At 43.3% G+C, this 19,402-nt stretch overlaps 1 protein-coding gene across 1 annotated transcript; it reads right to left on the bottom strand.

The window, feature by feature from the left end:
- Positions 1-1,925: 1,925 nt before the first annotated feature.
- MGST2 (microsomal glutathione S-transferase 2) lies at positions 1,926-14,316 on the bottom strand. The gene is made up of 5 exons (XM_062637223.1): positions 14,170-14,316; positions 8,362-8,461; positions 7,121-7,191; positions 5,245-5,326; positions 1,926-2,157 (listed from the first exon to the last, which is right to left on the bottom strand). The coding sequence occupies exons 1-5, from the start codon at positions 14,225-14,227 to the stop codon at positions 2,025-2,027; spliced, it is 444 nt and encodes a 147-aa protein (XP_062493207.1). The 5' UTR covers positions 14,228-14,316; the 3' UTR covers positions 1,926-2,024.
- Between the last annotated feature and the right edge of the window lie 5,086 nt (positions 14,317-19,402).

The raw sequence follows: 19,402 nt of genomic DNA, 5'->3' as shown, positions 1-19,402 counted from the left end.
AGACTAGTAGATGGGGCATGGCAAGCTGTCTATAAACATGTCAGAACACTACAGCAGGTAAGCTTGGAATGGGATAACTTCAGAGAGAAAGACATATTTGATTACAGCTAGCCACCTCTGGGCCTCCTCTGGTGGGTATTTCATGCCTGTTGGGTAGTTTGGGCTTCTGTTTTGGTTTTGATAGTGGTGACAGCACTTTCTTCTGCCAATGACCATCTGACAGCACCACTGGCAGGTGAGCAGGTGGATTTTCTGTCTTTCAGCCCATACAAAGAAAGGCAGTGGAAGTATTCCTGGTGATTTCTGTGGCGGTTAAATCTGGCCCTGTCGTGCTTTCTCCGTGGAGGTAAGTACTGGAGAGTTGCCTTTTCTGCAGCTCTATCAGCTCCAGCCTGTTCATGGTTCACCACCATGATCTGTCTTTTTCCCCTTGGCTGACATTATTGAACCCAAGTCTTGCACCTTTGCACTTGTTTCATTCTGTTGTTTCAAATGTCATTTCAGCCTTTGCCACCCGCAGGCACTAAGTTGTGTCTTTTAATCACAACCTGTTTCATTTGAAAGGTTATTATGAACCTGATCCAACAGAACTGTTTTCTGGTCAGGTTATCAACGACAATATACTTCAAGAAAGGCCATAAACATATTTAGGTTTGATACTAGGAAGAAGTTCTTCACTGTAAGGGTGGTGAGGCCCTGGAATTAGTTGCCCAGAGAGGCTGCAGATACCCTATCCCTGGCAGTGTTCAAGGCCAGGCTGGATGGGGCTTGGAGCAGTCTCGTCTAGTGAATGGCAGGGGCGGTTGGAACTGAATGAGCTTTAAGGTCCCTTGCAACATAAACCATGATTCTGTGATTCAATGATGTTCATTATATTGACCTGACTGAACACCACTGTAAGTGTGCAGTATTTTGGCCAAATCATGACTTCAGTGGCATGACGAAGAAAATCTCTGCCTGCTGGCGCTAGCGTGACTATATTCAACATTGCCTAAATAGTTGGGATTATCAGGAGGTACCAAAACAGACATGACCTTGCTTCTCTGTTCTTCCACATAGTTTAAATTGACCATCAGCATACTTTGAGCTCATGGTGGTAAGCCATGCCTTTCCCCCCTTTAGCAGCAAACTGTTTTCATAGCCAGTTTGCTTTTCATTGTCATTTGATGATTCCCAGAGCTGTGGCCATGCTGGGATGTTTGTCTAGTCTGTCTCACACCCCAGCCATCTGTGCCTCAGGGGGAGACAATGCAGTAGACCCAATTGTTAGGCAAGCATCTGTGCTGCCTTTTTGTCTGGGCTGGCTCTCCCTCTCACAAGTGCTGCACTGCGGGTACAGCCTGTCTTCAGGAGGCTTTGTGTCAGGACTGGGATCTGCCTACAGGAGGGCCCCACTTCTACCAGAAGAGTGTTTGAGCATGTGTTGAACTGTAAACGTGCATATAAAATCAAAAGGCCTTCACTAGGGTCAAGTGCAGCTTTGAATGTTTTCCTGAAGAAAGCGGTGTTTCCAGACATGTTTAAACAGCCTCCTGCAGTGGGACTGGATGTACTTGGAAAACTGGGAACCTCGCAGCCACGTATCACATCGCAGTGTGTTTTTACAGTTGTGCAGAATGGATGGCACTGCTGGGAGAAGTAAAGAGGAGTAAAGGAACACTACAGAAGCATTGGCAAAGCTGAAGGATATTGGGTAAGAAAGATGGGCTGATGCTCGCAGTGCCAGTTGTAACTAAATTAGGAATTAATGGCTTTAGTTTGATGTAATTTGTTGAGGGTTTACTATACTGTGTGGGAAAACAGGACATTTAATTGCAACTGCAGATGTGACATGATATTCTGTCTTACTGACTTTTTCAAGAGTGTAGGGGAAGGAGAAAACACATACAGCTCAAGAAAAACATGCATTTTCCATTGCAATGGGCTGTTAGTAAAGAACTTTGAAGCTTTATTCACATGCAGCTTATCATTTTTTGCTGTTCAGGGAAAGCATCCATGTTACTTATTTATTAAAACAAAAATCTTCAGAACCATTTACGGAGTTTCTTCATAATGCTGAAGTCCATGTATTCATCCAGAAAGCTGTTACCAATCCCTGCTGCACCCAGGGTTACCAAGCAAGTTAGAATTATCAAACTGAAATAAAACCCTGTTAACCTAGAAGTGGAAAGCAGAAAGATACTGTTAGAGTGGTACATGGTATGTTTACAGTGAAACTGCTTGTCCACACCAATTAAGAAGAGGTGTGTAGAATCATACAGGATCACTGCTGCAATGCTATCCTGCGATGTTTTGGTAATGAACCATTCCCACATCCAGCTGTTGCTAGGGAGGAAGGAGATTCCCAGTCTCCTCTCTTTGGGAAAACTCTCCCCAGTGTTTCTAAATATTCACATAGAAGTTAAGAACTTGCTCCAGGATGAAGCTACCTCATCCCAGTACCATGAAGGCCTGCAGGTAAAGCCACAAACAAGCTTGAGCACCTCACCACAACTCTAGGTGCAGGAATGTGGGAGAGAAGCCTTAGGGACAGAGGGGGAGCTGTCTATATCTCTTACATCCACATCTGTCAGTTGGGTACTTTCCACTGAGCTGGGAGGTCTGCTTCTGGGTTATCACTTTGACTTGGAGACTGATTTTTGCACCAGAAAGGGAAGAGCATTGATCCTAAAAAATCAGTGATTCAGGTACTTGCCAGGGATGGAGAGGATCAGGCTATTTTATTTGTACAAAATGGAAAACTCCCACAGAAGAGGCTGGGAGAGCCCTTCAGCTCTGCAACACTTTTTGAGCACATGTGAGCAGGGAGCTTCCCCTCCATGCAAACTCTCTCGGGTCTGCTCTCCGTTGCCTTGGTGCAGACTCTGGTGTGATAGGTGTATTTTAGGATTTGCTGCTGGGTTGGCCTCTGCCAGCAGAGCAAGCAACAAAAGGTGTCTTTGGAGAATCCCATCACATCATTGGAGAGAGGTCTGGGGAGCTCGTCAGCCTTTGTTTTATAGCTACCTATCCCCTTATCCACAGAGGTCGAAGAGATTAGGTGCTCAGGGAGCCTAAGAATCTCTCTGGTGCCTAAAGACTTGATCTAAGTAGTCTTTCTGGGCATGCTGCATCTATATGTGGATTTAAAAATGGTGAAGTACAAGATTTTCTCAGTTTCAGGAGAGTATGAAGCTGAGCCCTTTAAGTGTCTGTTCGAGCCAGCTGGACGGAAGGATAGAGGATACAGCTATCCTTTTGCAAAAGTCACTCCAGCACAGAAACCAAGTAGAAGTGCATATTCCTGCTGTGTTCTTAGAAGATCCAGCCCTGGCAAATCTGAACTGCAATTCATGTAGTCAAGTGCTGAAGGAAGCATCGCAAACCAGCTCTTTGAGCGTGTGGAGCTGGTTTGTCTTTATAATCAGCACGGCTGTAGTCAGTGATTTCAGCTGAGAATCGGTGTGAAGACTAATTACCTCTGTGCTGGTAGTGCTGCTGAAGGCTTCTTGTATGTTTGGGGCCAGGTTCTGCCTGCCTGACTTGTGCTGACCTGTAGCTGAAGTACCCACTGGAGGTTAGCAGCAGGCAGGCCTGCAGCGGCACACCTCGTGAGCAAAGCCATTTCCTAGGGCTGCCAGGCTGAATCTTGGCACCCTCTATTCAATGCAAAGATATCAGAGTCTCACCAGAATGCAGAGCTCTAACAGTGAAGCCAGCCACTGTTCTCAGGCTTCCTTGAGAGGTTGAATCTATTGGTCTAAGAGTACTGAAGTAAAGCATGGGGAAGGTACCTAAAGAGGCCTACAAAAAAGCTGGAGAGAGACTTTTTACAAAGGCAAGTATAGATACAACAAGAGGGAATGGCTTTAAATTGACAGAGGGGAGATTTAGATTAGATATTAGGAAGAAGTTCTTCCCTGTGAGGGTGTTGAGGCACTGGCACAGGTTGCCCAGAGAAGCTGTGGCTGCTCCATCCCTGGCAGTGTTCAAGGCCAGGTTGGAAGGGGCTTGGAACAACCTGGTCTAGTGGAAGGTGTCCCTGCCTGTGGTAGGGTGGTTGACACTGAATGATCTTGAAGGTCCTTCCCAACCCAAACCAAAACCATTCTATGATTCTGTGATGATTCTATGATTTCTTAAACAAAGGACTTGCTAGTTTGTTGATTAGAGTCTGTTATGCTCTACTTGTTCATTTATTTCCACGGGTTTGCTCCCCAGACTTCTTTAATAGTTGCCAGTCTTGTGGCTGGTGTACACTGCATTGTTTGAATTAGAGCAGCTCTTAGTGGGAGATACAAAATTATCTCCATTTATTTGCTCTGGCAAACATAGTCTCTCCCTTCTCTTAAGCAACAGGTCTTCTAAAGAGGGTAAAGGGCTAGTGGAGACTGTAGTGAAGGAGAATGGGAACACTGGTACACAAGCTATAGAAAATAGCCCAGTATTACAGTCTTTTGTTGCTGCAGGATCATTCACTACAAAATAGTCTGATGTTTGCTATCTTCCTCTAGTAATATACATCACAATTCTTTTAATTTTACGATGAGCGTGTATTGTGTTATTTCCTTTTTATGACTGATACGTATGCTGGAAGAGGAGGCTTAGGTCAGGACACAGAAGATGGTGCAGTGGCTTCAGTGAAACAGGAAATATACAGTGTGTTTGAGTGTTTCTAGTGGAGGGGTGTTTTACCAGTGTGCACGTTTGTTGAAGAAGAATTCATGTTTATGAGATGCTGTGCACTTGTAAACATGAATTCATTAACATGTTTATCTGAAGCTGTGTTCTCTTATCTGCTTGACAAAAGTTCATCATCCTACAAGGCCAGATTTGCTTGCATTTTGTGTGGCTAGAGTAAAGCTTAATGTGACAAGCTGAAGAAAAAGGAAAATCTCAGCAGGTAGGCACAATGCAAGCCTTGCCTGAGCAGTCTCCCGTTCATTCTACGGCAGTCCTGAGCTGCAAAACTGCTCTTCTGTTTTCAGACCTCTCCAAGTCTGGCTGTCGTTCTTCTCAGTACAAAGCAGGCACTCACAAGGTGAGCATCAGACCTTTTCCCTCTTGTGACCTGTAGCACAGGCACAACTTAACCTGGGCTTCTGTTGTAACAGCCAGCCCTCCTCCTGCTTCAGACCTCTCACTGACACTTTACACGTGTTGCATTCAGTTATAGTCACTTCCCATTGCCAGCCCTTGGCTCTCAGCCCAGCTTCAGACCACAGCCTGGAGCTTTTAACCTGCATTCAGTTGGTAACTCCTTACCTTCCTTTCACACACAGTATGTAACCACAGAAGTACTTGTAGCTGGCAAACATGTACAGCACACCCAGAAAGGAAGCTAATTCTAATGAAGAAAAGATAGTAGGGAAAAAAAAAGTTAGAAAACTTAAAAATGAGTATTGTGAACACTAAAGTAACCATTAGGGTTAACCACTTTAATGATGTTTTCTATTTATATAGCTCTGGAGATTTTCATAGCTACCCCTACCCTGGGAGGTTCTTTTGGGAAAGAATTAGTATGTATGTATCCTTAAACATTCATTGCAGGAGGCTCTTGATATGGGTTTACAGATAGAGGTGGTCATAGGACTGTCCAGAAAAATCTCAAAGCATTCCCAGAAAAGCAGCTCTAAAGACCTGACAGGAATCTGTAGCTCCCACCCCCCCAGTTTGTCAGTTATCCCAGAGACAGAATAGTGGGCTGGAGCACTGTGGCTTGACCCAGCACTGTCATTTGTTATTGTTATGGCAGTTCATGCTAAAGGGGAGTGTTTGTTTTGGAAAGAGAATCTTATTTATGTTGTTAATAACCTGCTTTGCATTTATATAGCAGCTTTTATCCAAGAACATGAGAGAAGGCTGTAGTGAAGTTAGCTTTCTGGCCTCCCTGAGGGAAGAGTATAAAGTCACCTCCATTTGATAGATGGAGCAGGGTGTGTAGGTCAGTCGTATTATCCAGGACTAAGCAGTGCTAGTTAATTCTGTGTTCTTTCAAACGCTGTGAGCAAGTATTACAGAGGACAGCTTTTACTGTGCTCTGGATTAACTCATATAAACATGCCTATAGGAGATACTCAGCTGAAAAAATGATTTAGAGGGGAGGTTAAAGCAATCATTTTTTTTACATGTGACAGCATCGTCTGTGTTGCTGGCTAGCAACTGTGATCTTCTTTGATTCAAGTGTCATTACTTCACATGCAATTTGTTGACTTAAGTGGTACTACTTTGAGTTTACATTGGATTTGCAAAAGAGATGGGACTGTAGATATAAGAAAGCCTCAAAACAAAATGACATTTAGAAGAAAGCTTGAGAAAGGATGAAGCAGGCATGAGCTAGTTATCCTTTCTCCAGCCCTCAGGCTTCATGCTTCTAAAAACATCAGCTGGGGAAGGTTTAAGAGAGCAGAGTTCAAAAGAGGCTCTGTCAAAAGTTTTGGTTCTATCAGAGTCCATCCCATGACTGTTAGGAGATAGCATGGACCGACCTCCAAAAGACCAACAGAGTGAGAGGTATGAAAGCTCGGTGGTGTCTGAGCTCAGAACATATGGTAAAAAAATGCCCCCCTGACAGGTGCCTGGGAAAACACAATAGGTTTTCAGGAGTCCCTGCTGCATACAAACAAATGAGTCATAGCCCAGTGGTGGTGTCACTCATCTGGGATGTAAAAACCCAAAGCTTTCCTGGCTTGAGCTCTGTCTCCACCAACCGGGGTCCAGCCACAGGGATGAGTGCTCTGACCCAAGTCTTTTCAGGCTGCCTTCTCCCAAGGGACGATAGCTATGCTTGATGTCCTGGTAGGACTGTCCCATAATGTGCAAATAGTTGCTCAGGGAAGCATCTGGGAGCTGCTTTTCTGAATGATTCACCCTGAAAATCCACTGACTGTATGACGGATGTGCCACATACTGGCTGCTTGGTTTGCACAGAGAAGTAAAAGCTGGTGGGACTATGTGAAATGCCATGGCTAAGTGGGGATTTCAGTGTCATAGAGCACTATTCTATGAAGGCTGTGCTAAGACAATGCAATTAAAAGGAGGGGAAAAGATGTCTACAGCAATGTGCCTCCTTATAAAATTAAAGTGTTTTAAAAAGTTATGTAAAACTTCTCAGACCAAGATAAAAATGAGAACTGTTCACCTTGATTAAAAAACCACCCTGCAGTCCAGAGGGCAGTCAGGAATATTGGGTAAAACTCCACACAGTTTTGTCTGCAGAATAAATTTGAAAGAACATCATTAGTCTGGAATGGAAAAGAACTATGGGTGGGATTTTCAAAGAGAATCAGCTTTGGCCTTATTTTACTGCCACTGAAGTGAATGCTATTGAATCCAGTGGGAGCATAATCAAGCCAGAATTAGGCACTCTTAAAAATTTTCTTCTTTTTAATCTCAAATACAGATTGTTTAAAATATTTTCCCGGTACTAAAACTTGGACAAGGGTCTAGGGTCTGGATCCCAGCTACATTGAAATCAATGGGACAAATGATCCTGAACCAAGTGCCTTTGCAGCAGAGGCAGGCACGAATTCCAGCGCATGAATGTGATGTTAATCACTTCTCTCCATACTCAGTATGCAAGTTTATGGGTCAGCATTCCCGGGCCTGCAAGAGGAAGCAGAGAGCTGTGCGTAGGCAGCTTGGATTGCTCTGCTGAGGCCAGCTGCCTTATGAAGTGCTATCAGGCACAGACAGCTCATGATAGATCTTCTTACGGCCAGGACCATAACAACTTTGTTTGTGGGCATTGTCAGTTTTCCCACCAATGCCTTCTTGGTTGTTCTGAATTAATTTCTTTTCAATTCATTAGGCAACCTTCTATATCTAACATGTTCTGTTGTCTAACGTGTTGTCTGATGGCTATGCCTCGTTATTGTTAACCACTACAGCTACAGCAGATAGAATTGTTTGAAATAAATATAAATACTTTTGCATAGGGTCATTAGCTAATCACAGACTGAAGCCCTTTAGGAAAACAGTCTTCTTAGACGGGCTGTTCCACTGTTACTTACTGTGAAGACAGAGGTTTTCTGTGCTCTTGTCTTCCAGAGTTTGATGTCAGCCACAATCCAAGAACTGACAGCACAGCTTGCTAAATCCAGAACATTTGCATTCCTTAAGTTACAACCCATTAGCTCTCAGCCCCTGCTCAGGTTTGGGTAATCTAACTGCCTAGTTTGATCAGAATTTGAGCAGTGACTGTTTTAAATGAGTTAAACTTACCCCTGAATGGTTTGAAAAGCAACCTGCTCATAATTTTTCTGTATTTCCTTTTTGAGCAAAGGATGCAAAGAAAAGGAAACATTTCAAGACAATGTTTTTGCTTCTCTTCTGGACTGAATTGTTATTTATTGCCACCAAATTAATGATCTTGGGACTTACTGTGCACGAAATGTTCTGTCAAATTCTGGAGCTCCAGTGACAGCCGGGGGGATGACCTTGTGCTTCATTCTTGATTTCCCTACCAGCCAAGCAAAATGACCTGCAAGCAAGAATAAGGGCTCATGAATTACACAGTTCTTTGATTCAGACGCGCCCCTAACACCTCAGTAATTTTTAAAAGAGATCATTGTTCTTCAGCTCTTTCCATTCCATTTGACAGAGACCAATAGAAGAGAAACTGTTTTTTTCCTACAGAAGTCTACATCTTAAGAATGACACTCACAAGGAAGGGGGGAAATTGCTCTTTCAGGAATACATTCATTCTCTTTTTGTATTTGCTGCACTTGCAGTGACTTCAATATCCTTCTGCCTCACCTGAATCCTAGAGCTACACAGCCTAGGAGCAGTCCAGTCACACTGCAGTGGCACTGAGCTGCCTTAGCAGTACCTCAGTAACCAAATTGCACTGACAAAGAGGTGCTTGCTTGACGAACATACAGTCATTTTGATTTAGTGACACTAAGAGCTGTGATGCTTTGAACTAAGGGGCAGTGTTACATCTTTGGAAACAAAAATCAGCTGCTTTTTTAAGGTTATTTACCCGTATCTTATAGCACATGCATTTCCATCTATTGTCTCGAACTCTCAAAATACAGCATGTTGGAAAGAGCAGAGAGCTGCAGCTGGGGAGACTGTATCCTGTTCCCTGCTCTCCACCTCATCTGCTGGAGGGCTCTCAGAGCTATCTGTTGCAGACCTATGCTGTTTCCACCTCCACTCATTGGACCTGAAAGTATTTACCTGTCTTGTAAAAACCATTTTTAGAGCTCATGCAGTGCAATGAAGAAGACAGGTTCTTACTGTACAGTGACTAAGTATCAGTTACAAAAAAAAAACAAACCAATCAAACACTATCTCTGCTCTTCTGATCTGTATTTCTAAGATCACTTCTGATGTATACATGTGTACCTCATTTTACTGATGTCCTTATTGCAAAAGTCTCCCCTTCAAAGTTGAACAAAGGCTTGCAAGGACAAAAGGCAATAGGCAGCAATTTTCAGTATGCAGCAGAGCTATTAGGCATCACCCTGTCTGATTTTAAAATTCTCTGGGTACCTGGAGTTATTTTTCCAGCCATGTCATAGCCACCCTCTATGAGACACCTCTTGCTGTCTGTCTTGTATGTAAACTTTTCCTGGATCCAGAAACCAGGCACCCACCTGAGTTCACTAAAAAGACTTGTCTAAAGGGGAAGCCTGGAGCACACCTTCTGTCCTCCCTTCTGGGAGCAGTGGCATTAAAATACAGCTGGAGAGCTTAGTGGTGCTGCCCTGTGCACTTCTTACGTCTTAGCCTTGTGGCAAAGCCTTTTCCCAAAAAAGCATTTTCCCTCCTGTCTTCTCCCCATGTAAGTAATTACGGGCTGTGCTCAAGTGACCTCTTACCCTTGCTCTCTAGAGACTAAACAGAGCATCTCAGGATCTCTCTGTGAGGCAGGTTTACAGGACCTTTCACTGTATTAGCATCGAGCAAGACCTCCTCTGCTTCCACCCTCGCATCTCGTGTTATGCCTGGTGATTCATCTGTTATTTGACACCTTCTAGCCCTTCAGAAAGGAAAAATGGTAGCAGGGAAGGTTTAGGAAACATGCTTCAGGGAGACTGAAACCCATGGATTCACAAGAATTACCTCTGAGAAATATTTTCCAGGAAAACTTAACTGAAAAGTTGCTTTTTAACTTCTGTCACCCTCAAAATAATTTATTTTTCATGACAAATGCTACTATGTCCTGGCAAATCATAGAATCACAGAATAGTTAGGGTTGGAAAGGACCTTGAGATCATCTAGTTCCAACCCTCCTTCCATGGGCAGGGACACCCTCACACTAAACCATGTCACCCAAGGCTCTGTCCAACCTGGCCTTCAACACTGCCAGGGATGGAGAATTCACAGCTTCCCTGGGCAACCCATTCCAGTGCCTCACCACCCTCACAGTAAAGAACTTCTTCCTTATATCCAATCTAAACTTCCCCTGTTTAAGTTTTAACCCGTTACCCCTTGTCCTATCACTACAGTCCCTAATGAAGAGTCCCTCTCCAGCATCCCTATAGGCCCCCTTCAGATACTGGAAGGCTGCTAGGAGGTCTCCACACAGCCTTCTCTTCTCCAGGCTGAACAGCCCCAACTTTCTCAGCCTGTCTTCATACGGGAGGTGCTCCAGTCCCCTGATCATCCTCGTGGCCCTCCTCTGGACTTGTTCCAACAGTTCCATGTCCTTTTTATGTTGAGGACACCAGAACTGCACACAATACTCCAGGTGAGGTCTCACAAGAGCAGAGTAGAGGGGCAGGATCACCTCCTTCAACCTGCTGGTCACGCTGCTTTTGATGCAGCCCAGGATACGGTTGACTTCCTGGGCTGCAAGCGCACACTGAAGCCGGCTCATGTTCATTTTCTCATCGACCAACACCGCCAAGTCCTTCTCTGCAGGGTTGTTCTGAATCTCTTCTCTGCGCAACCTGTAGCTGTACCTGGGATTGCTCTGACCCAGGTGTAGGACCTTGCACTTGTCATGGTTAAACTTCATAAGGTCGGCATCAGCCCACCTCACAAGTGTGTCAAGGTCCCTCTGGATGGCATTCCTTCCCTCCAGGGTATCAACCGAACCACACAGCTTGGTGTCATCAGCAAACTTGCTGAGGGCACAATCCTCCCTGGCTTATCAGTCAAAGTGGTAGGTGAGCCGCAGTGTTTTGTGCAATTATGGTTTTAGCCAGCAATGAGTTCCTTGTTTTCTGGCCACACTGAACCACTCAATGCTTAGAACCAGCCTGGGACCAGTCTTTTTTCTACTCAGGAACTAAGGCAAGCCAACGCAGGTCACTGCATCCAAATCAGTTGAATAAGAAGATTAAGGCACTGTAGGAGCCAAATTGGTTTTGTTCAGTACAATTAACCAAAGCAAATTGTCAAAGCCATGGTTTAACCCTGGTCTCAGCTGTACATGATTTGCCCTTGTATTGCTTGGCGAGCAAGGCTTTGGTTTGAGGGACATAGACGTAGGCATGGGAGACTGGCTGACCATAGGCAGAAACAGGTTGTGCTATTACCATAGCACAGCTGACCATCATAAAGCCTGCTTCTTTAGTGGCTTCCACTGTGATTGATGGGAACTTTGAAGCTGGGGCAAGTGGGCTTTTATATGCCATTGAAAACCGAGCTCTGGCATGGGAGAACTGAAGTCATGTCTGTCACCTTCAAAGAAAAGGTGAGCCTGGTGTGCCGAACAAGACACGTGCCAACCAGGGGCTCAAAATGAGCTCAGGAGAGGAATAATTACTGTATTTTTGTTAACTGCATAGGACTCGCCTTCTAATTCCTTTCTGGTGAATGGAAAGTAGCGATCTAACTCTGAACTTGAGTTTTGTGATTATGGTTTAGCAAGGGCTAAAGTACAGAATAAAGCAATGGGAGAGCTCTTCTGTCCCACCCACCAGAAGGCCTGTCATGGGGACTCCAGAAAGCATTGCAGTAGGAGTAAGCAAAGACTTTCATAGCCTTTTCTTCCTCATGTACCAAGTTGTTAAATTCTAGCAGGCTAAATTACATGATTGAGGTAGTTACAAAGTATGCTTGACTTGCCTTTGTTTGCCTTTTTTTGCTTTCATTTTCAGGTAGCATTTATGGTTACTGAGTTAATATCTTTAGTCTGAAAATATGGGACAAAGCAGGCTTCCATGGACCATTGCTCTCAAACGTTTTATATGTGTTAAAAAGCCTGTAGAGAAGCTGCTACCTGTGTCACAGTACATGATGGTGCATGTTAATCTGCACAGCCTGGCCTAACAGCCTTTAAAAAAAATCAAATGTCTTTTTAATAATGTCTTGCTAGGTCCTGGAATTATTAAAAGGGATTTAAAAAGGTGCTAGTTCAGAGAGATACTTCAAATAGAGGAGTAGTGGGACTCCTGTCCTCCCTGCACTCTCCTGTATCAATAACTAGGATTCATTCTGTCCTTTCATTGGATTCCCTTGTTTTCCCATCGCTCTACAAAACACTAATCTCTCAAGCAAATCTTAGCTGCTTAAAACTAGATTCATGTCTGGAAACCACTTCTTGCATTGTGTCTGCTCTTTCTTTCTACCCTAGAGAATTTCTTGCAGAGATTAATCTTTGACTGACCTGATTCCTTGACTAACTCACGGTTCTGAGACACTAAACCTCATACCTCTGACTACTGCTAAGTGAAACCTGACTTGCAGCACTGTTTCACGGAGGTCATACTGCCCATCAGCACCTCCCTAACTCAGGACCAGAGGTTCAGCAGAAAAAATAGAAGAGCAAAGAGAGCACCCAGGGGTGTGCATGTGCGGTGTATTTTGCTCACAGCAAGTGTTCACAAGTTGAGTTAACCCCCTTGTATGAACTGGTTATAACATATGATTATGGTGCCAGTTTCACAATGTTCATTTGAACTCTGATAAATTAAGTTGTGTTGGTTTGCCCATGCTAGAAAGCATGCTGACAGTAAGCCAAGCTGTGATGAATTAAATCAGATCAGCACATCAGATTCATACACAGGTTTCTCTTTGGGCTTGACGTCAGACTGTCAGCATAAATTCAAACCAGTTTATCTTGTCTTTTATGTCCTTTTAACTAAGACAAACTACTATGGATTAACCACCACAAGGAAGAACATAGGTGTTTTCCTCCTCCCTTCACAGTTTCAGTATCTTACAATTCCTTGAATTTTCAAACTGCAGCCCTTGTCTGGATAATGTTTGGTTTTGATCCTCCAAACTTTTACATTAAAAATCAAGGCAGGCAAGTTGAACTTTCACAGAAGTTGATGATAAATATTGCCACCAGACAGAAATGTTCTGTGAAGATCACAGGGAAGGTTGTAGCTGATCTGATAACAGAAAAAGTGAATGTAAGCTTTAGGGCTTTTTATTTGCCTTCTGTTGTGTTGCACTTTTTTTAATCTGGAAAGGTCCCATTCTCAAGATTATTTTCTGCCAGGTACAAATGTTATTTCTTAATCTCATACTAGTATAGCACAAATGTCTTCAAAATGTACCTTGTTTCCCAGTGTAAACACAACTGTATGAATCAACATATTTCAAAGACAATAATGACAAGCATTAAAAAGACTACTGCAGTTTTAGACTGATACACGGCAAAAGAGCGTCTCAAACTTGACCACTTCTTCCCCTAGTCCTTGATTCTCAGAGGCATATCAGCAGGGCATAAAATAAATCTGTTTAGATCTTAAAGAAATGTAATGATGAGGACATAATATGGAATATCTCCTATTATTGCTGCCTGGTGTAAAGGTTTACTGCTTTCTTTCATTTCAGTTACTTAGTATATATCTCTATTTCAGCAAACAGCTTTTACAGCGCTTTCAATCCAGCACTGAGGCATCTGATTTCATAAATTTACTCTCACTTTAGAGTTTTCAGTTGTATAGGTGCCTAAATAAGAACTGAAACCAAGACACGTGTGGCTTTGGGGTTACTTCATGTCTAGCTACATGCTCTCACAACAGCATGATTCCAAAAAGTCAGCAAACAAACCAGAACTGAAAACAAATCAGTTTCTCCCACAGGGAAAAGTAATCTATCACAGTGAGCCAGCTCTGTCTCAGACTGCAGAGAGAGTAAACAATGCTCTGGTGAGAAAATCTTTGGAGTTCTTGGGAATTAAAGTCACAGAGCAGCCAATTTACCATTAAATAATTCCCAGTGCTTCAGAACTGGTAGAAGCCTCCCCCAGCCCCAGCCACGCAACCCCACACATCTTACATTGCTGGAGGGCGGAAAGAAGAGAGACAGCCGCAAGGAAAATTAAATCACCAGCCATGTTCCCACCAGCTTCCGTGTGCAAGCAGGATGTGTGTATAGGAGAGCTTGAGTGAGCAATGAGGAAAAACAACAGGTGGGAGAATTACAGTGCTTTTCAGCACTGCAACAAAGGTCTGCCCAGGAAATAGTACAGCCTAACTTTTTAAATCAAGAGTGCAGAATTACAGCTGTTTGTCACTGCCGTTCAGATGCAGTTAGCCAGCCCTGCCTGCTTCTTGCTGTGAAAGTGCCGAGAGAACAAAACCAGCCTTCCCTGCCTCTGTGGATTCAGCTGATCTTTTCTGTCTTCAGTTTCAGTTGCAATCTCTTTGGGGGTGAGGTCTTGTTATTCTGTGTTTTTACAGGGTCTAGTGCAGTGAGGTCTGTGTCCATCACTAGTAGTGCCTCTTGAGAGCAGCAGGTGCTGGAGACATGAGAGGGGAGCAGAGCTTTGTAGCATACCTACATTTGATTTAGGGTTTTGCCCAACATGGCACAACTTGGGCTCTGGCAGGTGGCATGACAGCCACTTTACAGCCAGTCAGCATGCAGAAAGGAATTGCTCAGGATAGTTCAAGGGGTAAAACAACTGACAAAGGAAGAAACATTTGCCCTCACTTTACTGCCTGGGCTACACTTCCTATAGCTTATTCCTGGTCCTAAAAAATGAGAGAGATTCTCTGAAGGAACATTTTTTCACCAGCTAACCTTAGCTAACAGGAAGTTTAGTGCTGTTAGCCTTTATGATCCTGTAAGACCACTGGAACAAAACCAATGTAATGTTTGTTGCTACTCCAGGATTATCCACTGTGTCCCAGCAGATATTAAAGTGGGATATTGCATTGAGTTAATTTAAGTTTGCTGATTTTAAAAGCTAATGTAAAAAGGACTTTCAGTTATTTCATCTTGCCAAATTTCAAAAGGTTATTTCTTGGGTATTCTTTCAGGATATTGTTCTTTCTAAAGATTGGAAGAGTAGATATACTGTAATAATGGTAGTTGGATGTTTGTGCTTTATAACTCTCTAATTGGTGATTTATGTGCTTTAATTGCAGTTCCTGTTGTAGTATGGGTTGGCTTTCTGACCACATGGTCTTTCTATGTTTTTAGGGGCAGGATCAAAAATGTTCAAAGCACTGTCACCCTGCTGGTATAAGGAAGTGAAGGAAAACTCTGACAGAGCCAGTTGTTTGAACAGTTAAAACCACAAGAGCTAAACATTTTAAGGCTAGACATGGAAGTTATGTTTTTTTTTCTGACTTTATTCAAAGGATGTGAATTTCAAAATGGCAATGGACATGCAAAATCCAGCAAAGACTGACTTAGAAGTAACCAGGAATACACTTTAGGGCAAGGGGTTAAATCCACAGAAATATTCTAAGTAACGTGTCCATTATGGCTGAGCTACAGTCTGCTTAGCACTCTGTTCGCTTTCCATTAGTAGTAGTTGCCTATAGATTTCTAATGTTTTTAGTCATATGTAGTCCACAGCCAATGTTATGTTTACTCCCTCTGTAACCCAGAATAGAAAGTCAGATCATGCACAAAACAAGGTTGGGTTTATTTATGATTGTGGAAATACAGTAGTACCTCAGATGCCCAGAGTTTTATGATGTGCAGAAGCCCCAATATAAATAGATGCCAGGATTAACCACAAGATTTCCTCCAGGATATTCTGACAGCTTGTCTGTGGCTGATTTCTCAGCTTGCTCCTCACAAATGTAATTCGATTTTGCATTTCCTTCACTTGCATGTATTTCATATGTGCTTTGCTTATCACTGCTTCTGTTGAAGCATGTGTTCTGCAGCTGTCCAAAGCTGTCTCCAGAGCAAGAACAGCGGTTCTGAGCAGTGAAATTTAATGTGAACTCAGTGATACTGGTGGTATCTTCAGACTTACGTCTTTCCCATTTGGAAACAGTGGTATTTTATTGCTGCACCGTACTTTGTATGTGTGCTCTATAGGGAAAACAAGTTTCTCTAATCATAATTTACAGCAGTGGAAACTGAGGCATTGGACTTGCTAGTTTCACGCAGCAGCTGTGTATCAGGGCTGAGCATAGCCGCAGGATTTAAGGCAAATTAGCAGTCCTGCATCTTGCTGAGCTGTGTGTCCCTAGCAGAGCTTCCCAAAGAGGCTGGCTCTTCTCTCCAGAAGCTCCTGTTGACCAGCACTGAAAGCAAATCCCAGCAGGGTGGCAGAACTGCTGTCACGAGAGCAGATGGTTGGGGTAGTGAGACCAAAAGCATTTTAAGTGTGAAACCAGACTTATCAGATAAGCTCTTTTAATGGAGTTACACTGTCAAAGCTGCTCAATTTTTGTCTCTGAAAGAGCTGAAGAGAGCTTTGCAAAGGGCAGTGTTCAGTCTGTACTGGGGTGTAACTTTTTAAAGGCCAGTCACAAGTGCAGCATCTTTTATTTTTAAACAGCTTCTAGAAGACAGCATCTGAAGAAAGGAGAGGCTTCTCTGGCCATAAGGGAAAACATATCTGAACTGTCATATATTTCACTGGAAATGTTCATAGGGTAAATCAAGACTATTACAATGTATGAGGCTGGCTCATGTATCAAAAGCAGTTTAGCTACAGCAGTAACAGTAGTGATCTCTGTGGTTTATTAATTTACTCTGCTTTTCAACAATATATTACAAAAAACATGGGCCGATGTGGCGCTGGGTTATACTCAGACTTTAAATTAATCAGATCTAGGGAACAGGCAAAAGAGGAAGCAAATAAGTTTATTCCTTCAGATGTTCCTATTTCTACCTCCTAAATACTGGTTGTAACCCATGTCTGCTGTTGTTTTGTACGTACTTTCTATTGGGCCTCAGAGGAATGCTGAACAGTTCATTTTACCCAGTTCATTTTAAGGTCTGGCTGTTCAGAGTCCCCTGCTTTGTGGCAGTGTTACTGAATTATAACACAGATCCTTGTTTTCCATCCCCATCCTCTGGACACCAGTAGCATGGGATCAGACTGTTACTGATAGTGGTGGCAGAGCAGATTTAAAAGCATTAAATACAGGAACAGCCAGAGGTTTGGGCTCTTCCTCGATCTACACCTTCTGCAGCCTTCTGTCACCTCCCTCAGTGCTGGATGTAAGTCAGGGAAGAATTGGTTCATAGTGTTCTCATCTGAGTGTACAAAAGATTGATGTGCTTTAACTCCCATCAGTATTAATGTGAGTTGCTATATGCTCATAAATTCCCACATGCCCATAGGCCTCTTGGATTTCCTTATGGCCTTTGGGTATCATTATATTCTTCTACTTTGGACATCGCAAGAACATATGTGGAGTGCAATTCTGGACTGCAACAGAGAATAATGTATTTTTACATATGCATGTAAAACATAAACTGGGCCAATCTTGCATAATATCCCATTGTAACCACACAAGGCTTTCAAAGTAGCAGCAAAAAGAGGAGTCTCAATTATTATAAGAAGTATCCTCATGTAATTACAGTGTGGGGTTGTCATTTGTTAAAACAGTGCTTTTCTGTTAAAAATTGTGGTTATTTTCTTAAAATACCTGCGCCTGTTCTCAGCTCTGAGTTGCTTGGAAGTGCAGCTGCTTGGGAATGATTATCAGAACCCATTCAGGAAAATGGTGCACATACAAGCACATCTGCACTGCTGTGTGTACATGGTGATTGAGGAATACCTGGGGCATACAACTTAGTAGAGGCAGCATATGCCTCACCTCCCATGTCTCAGATCTCCTCCTCCTACCCTGAATGCTTCTGGAACAAGGGGTAATTCTCCAGAGAAGAGGTACAGCCTAACACAAGAAAGGGATTCTGCAAAGCCCGACTCTCCCATTCAGCAGAAGAGGAAGAAATGCAGTATACAAAGCTATTTCCATTCTCTCCTTTGACTTTCTTTTCGTGAGAGGTTTACTGTGCTGCAAAAGCTACCAGACTGGAGACAGGATGTGGTAGCCTTTGCAGTCACATAATGTCTGAGGAGGAAGTTAGGCAAAGTCACATTTCTTTTGTCAGTGTATGTGATTATGCCCGAAGATGAGAAGCAGCTCTCCCAGATTCTTCACCCTGTGGAAATCAGTGTGCCTTACACTCTGCACCTCACTCACAGGCTGAAGCTGCTGTGGGCCAATATGATCACCTTGCTTGACTGCCTGTATAATACAAATTGGCAGCATCTCAGCAATGAATAACAGGTCATTAATAAGTGATGGGATCTGGGAGGCAGCGGTGCTTCCAGACATTTGAATACTTCCTGCATGGCACAGTCCTGCTGGCTCTGCATACAGTATCTCCAGTTTGCAGCAGGTAGTCTTGGGAGAACGAAGGGCTGGTCTGTAAAATACAGATCCTGCACGACTTATGTCTGGATCAAAAGGTGGTTTAAAGATTTTCCTGTTGCTATTGACCAGCTGGAAGCAGATCCTCAGGCCACTATGGCTGCTCTGATATCTGGAATGCAGGGGATTAATGGAGATTCAGCAAGAGATTTGAAGATGTATTGGTTGTACGTCTCTTGTCTCCCTTCGCAACATCTAGTAGATTTGTGACATCACACTTGCTATTTTTTAACCTGCTAACCTTGGACAAAGGGCTACTTTAATTAGTGAACCACTTCAGCCCAGGGGAGTCTTTTCATCCATACAGAAGGAAGTTTAATTCCATATTTGTGCAAATCAGTTATGCTTAGGAAGTAGGAGGTAAATTGTGCTCGTGTTCAGCCTTACCTAATGCCTTCAGGCAACAAGGCAGATCTCAGCATTCACTCAGCTAGCTGGTGAGCTAGGCCCGACAGCCCTGCCAACTCTTCAATACAGCTTGTGTTACAGACAGTCACAACTGTGTGCCATTATTTATTACTTCCATCTTCAACTTTTCAGAGATGCTATTAGTAAATGTTGGCTCTCAGTGTCAGAGTGATGCTTGCTTGAAGCCAGCTACCAAGGGAATGCAGCCACTCCAGTCAATGTCATAACTGAAAAGCTGACAGTTTTCTAAGATGACTTCTGTAGCTGTGCGTTCAGCTGCTCCCAGATTTCTATCAGGTGGGATGCCCAATTCTCTGAGGTTCACTTGAGAGTCTGTGTGACTTGGCTGTGCTATCAGAGAAGGTTAACGGCAGAGACAGAAACCAGAGCAGGTACCTTGCTGCTACCCTTGAGCTTTGAATTCCAGACTCTGCAGCTTTCTCTCATCTGGCATGTAGCAGAAC

This window comes from Pezoporus occidentalis, unplaced genomic scaffold (genome assembly GCF_034315485.1).
Source record: "Pezoporus occidentalis ecotype Australia unplaced genomic scaffold, CSIRO_AGI_Poc_V1 ctg51, whole genome shotgun sequence".
In the NCBI taxonomy this organism is placed as follows: Eukaryota; Metazoa; Chordata; class Aves; order Psittaciformes; family Psittacidae; genus Pezoporus; species Pezoporus occidentalis.
This window is presented reverse-complemented; position numbering and strand designations above follow the sequence as displayed.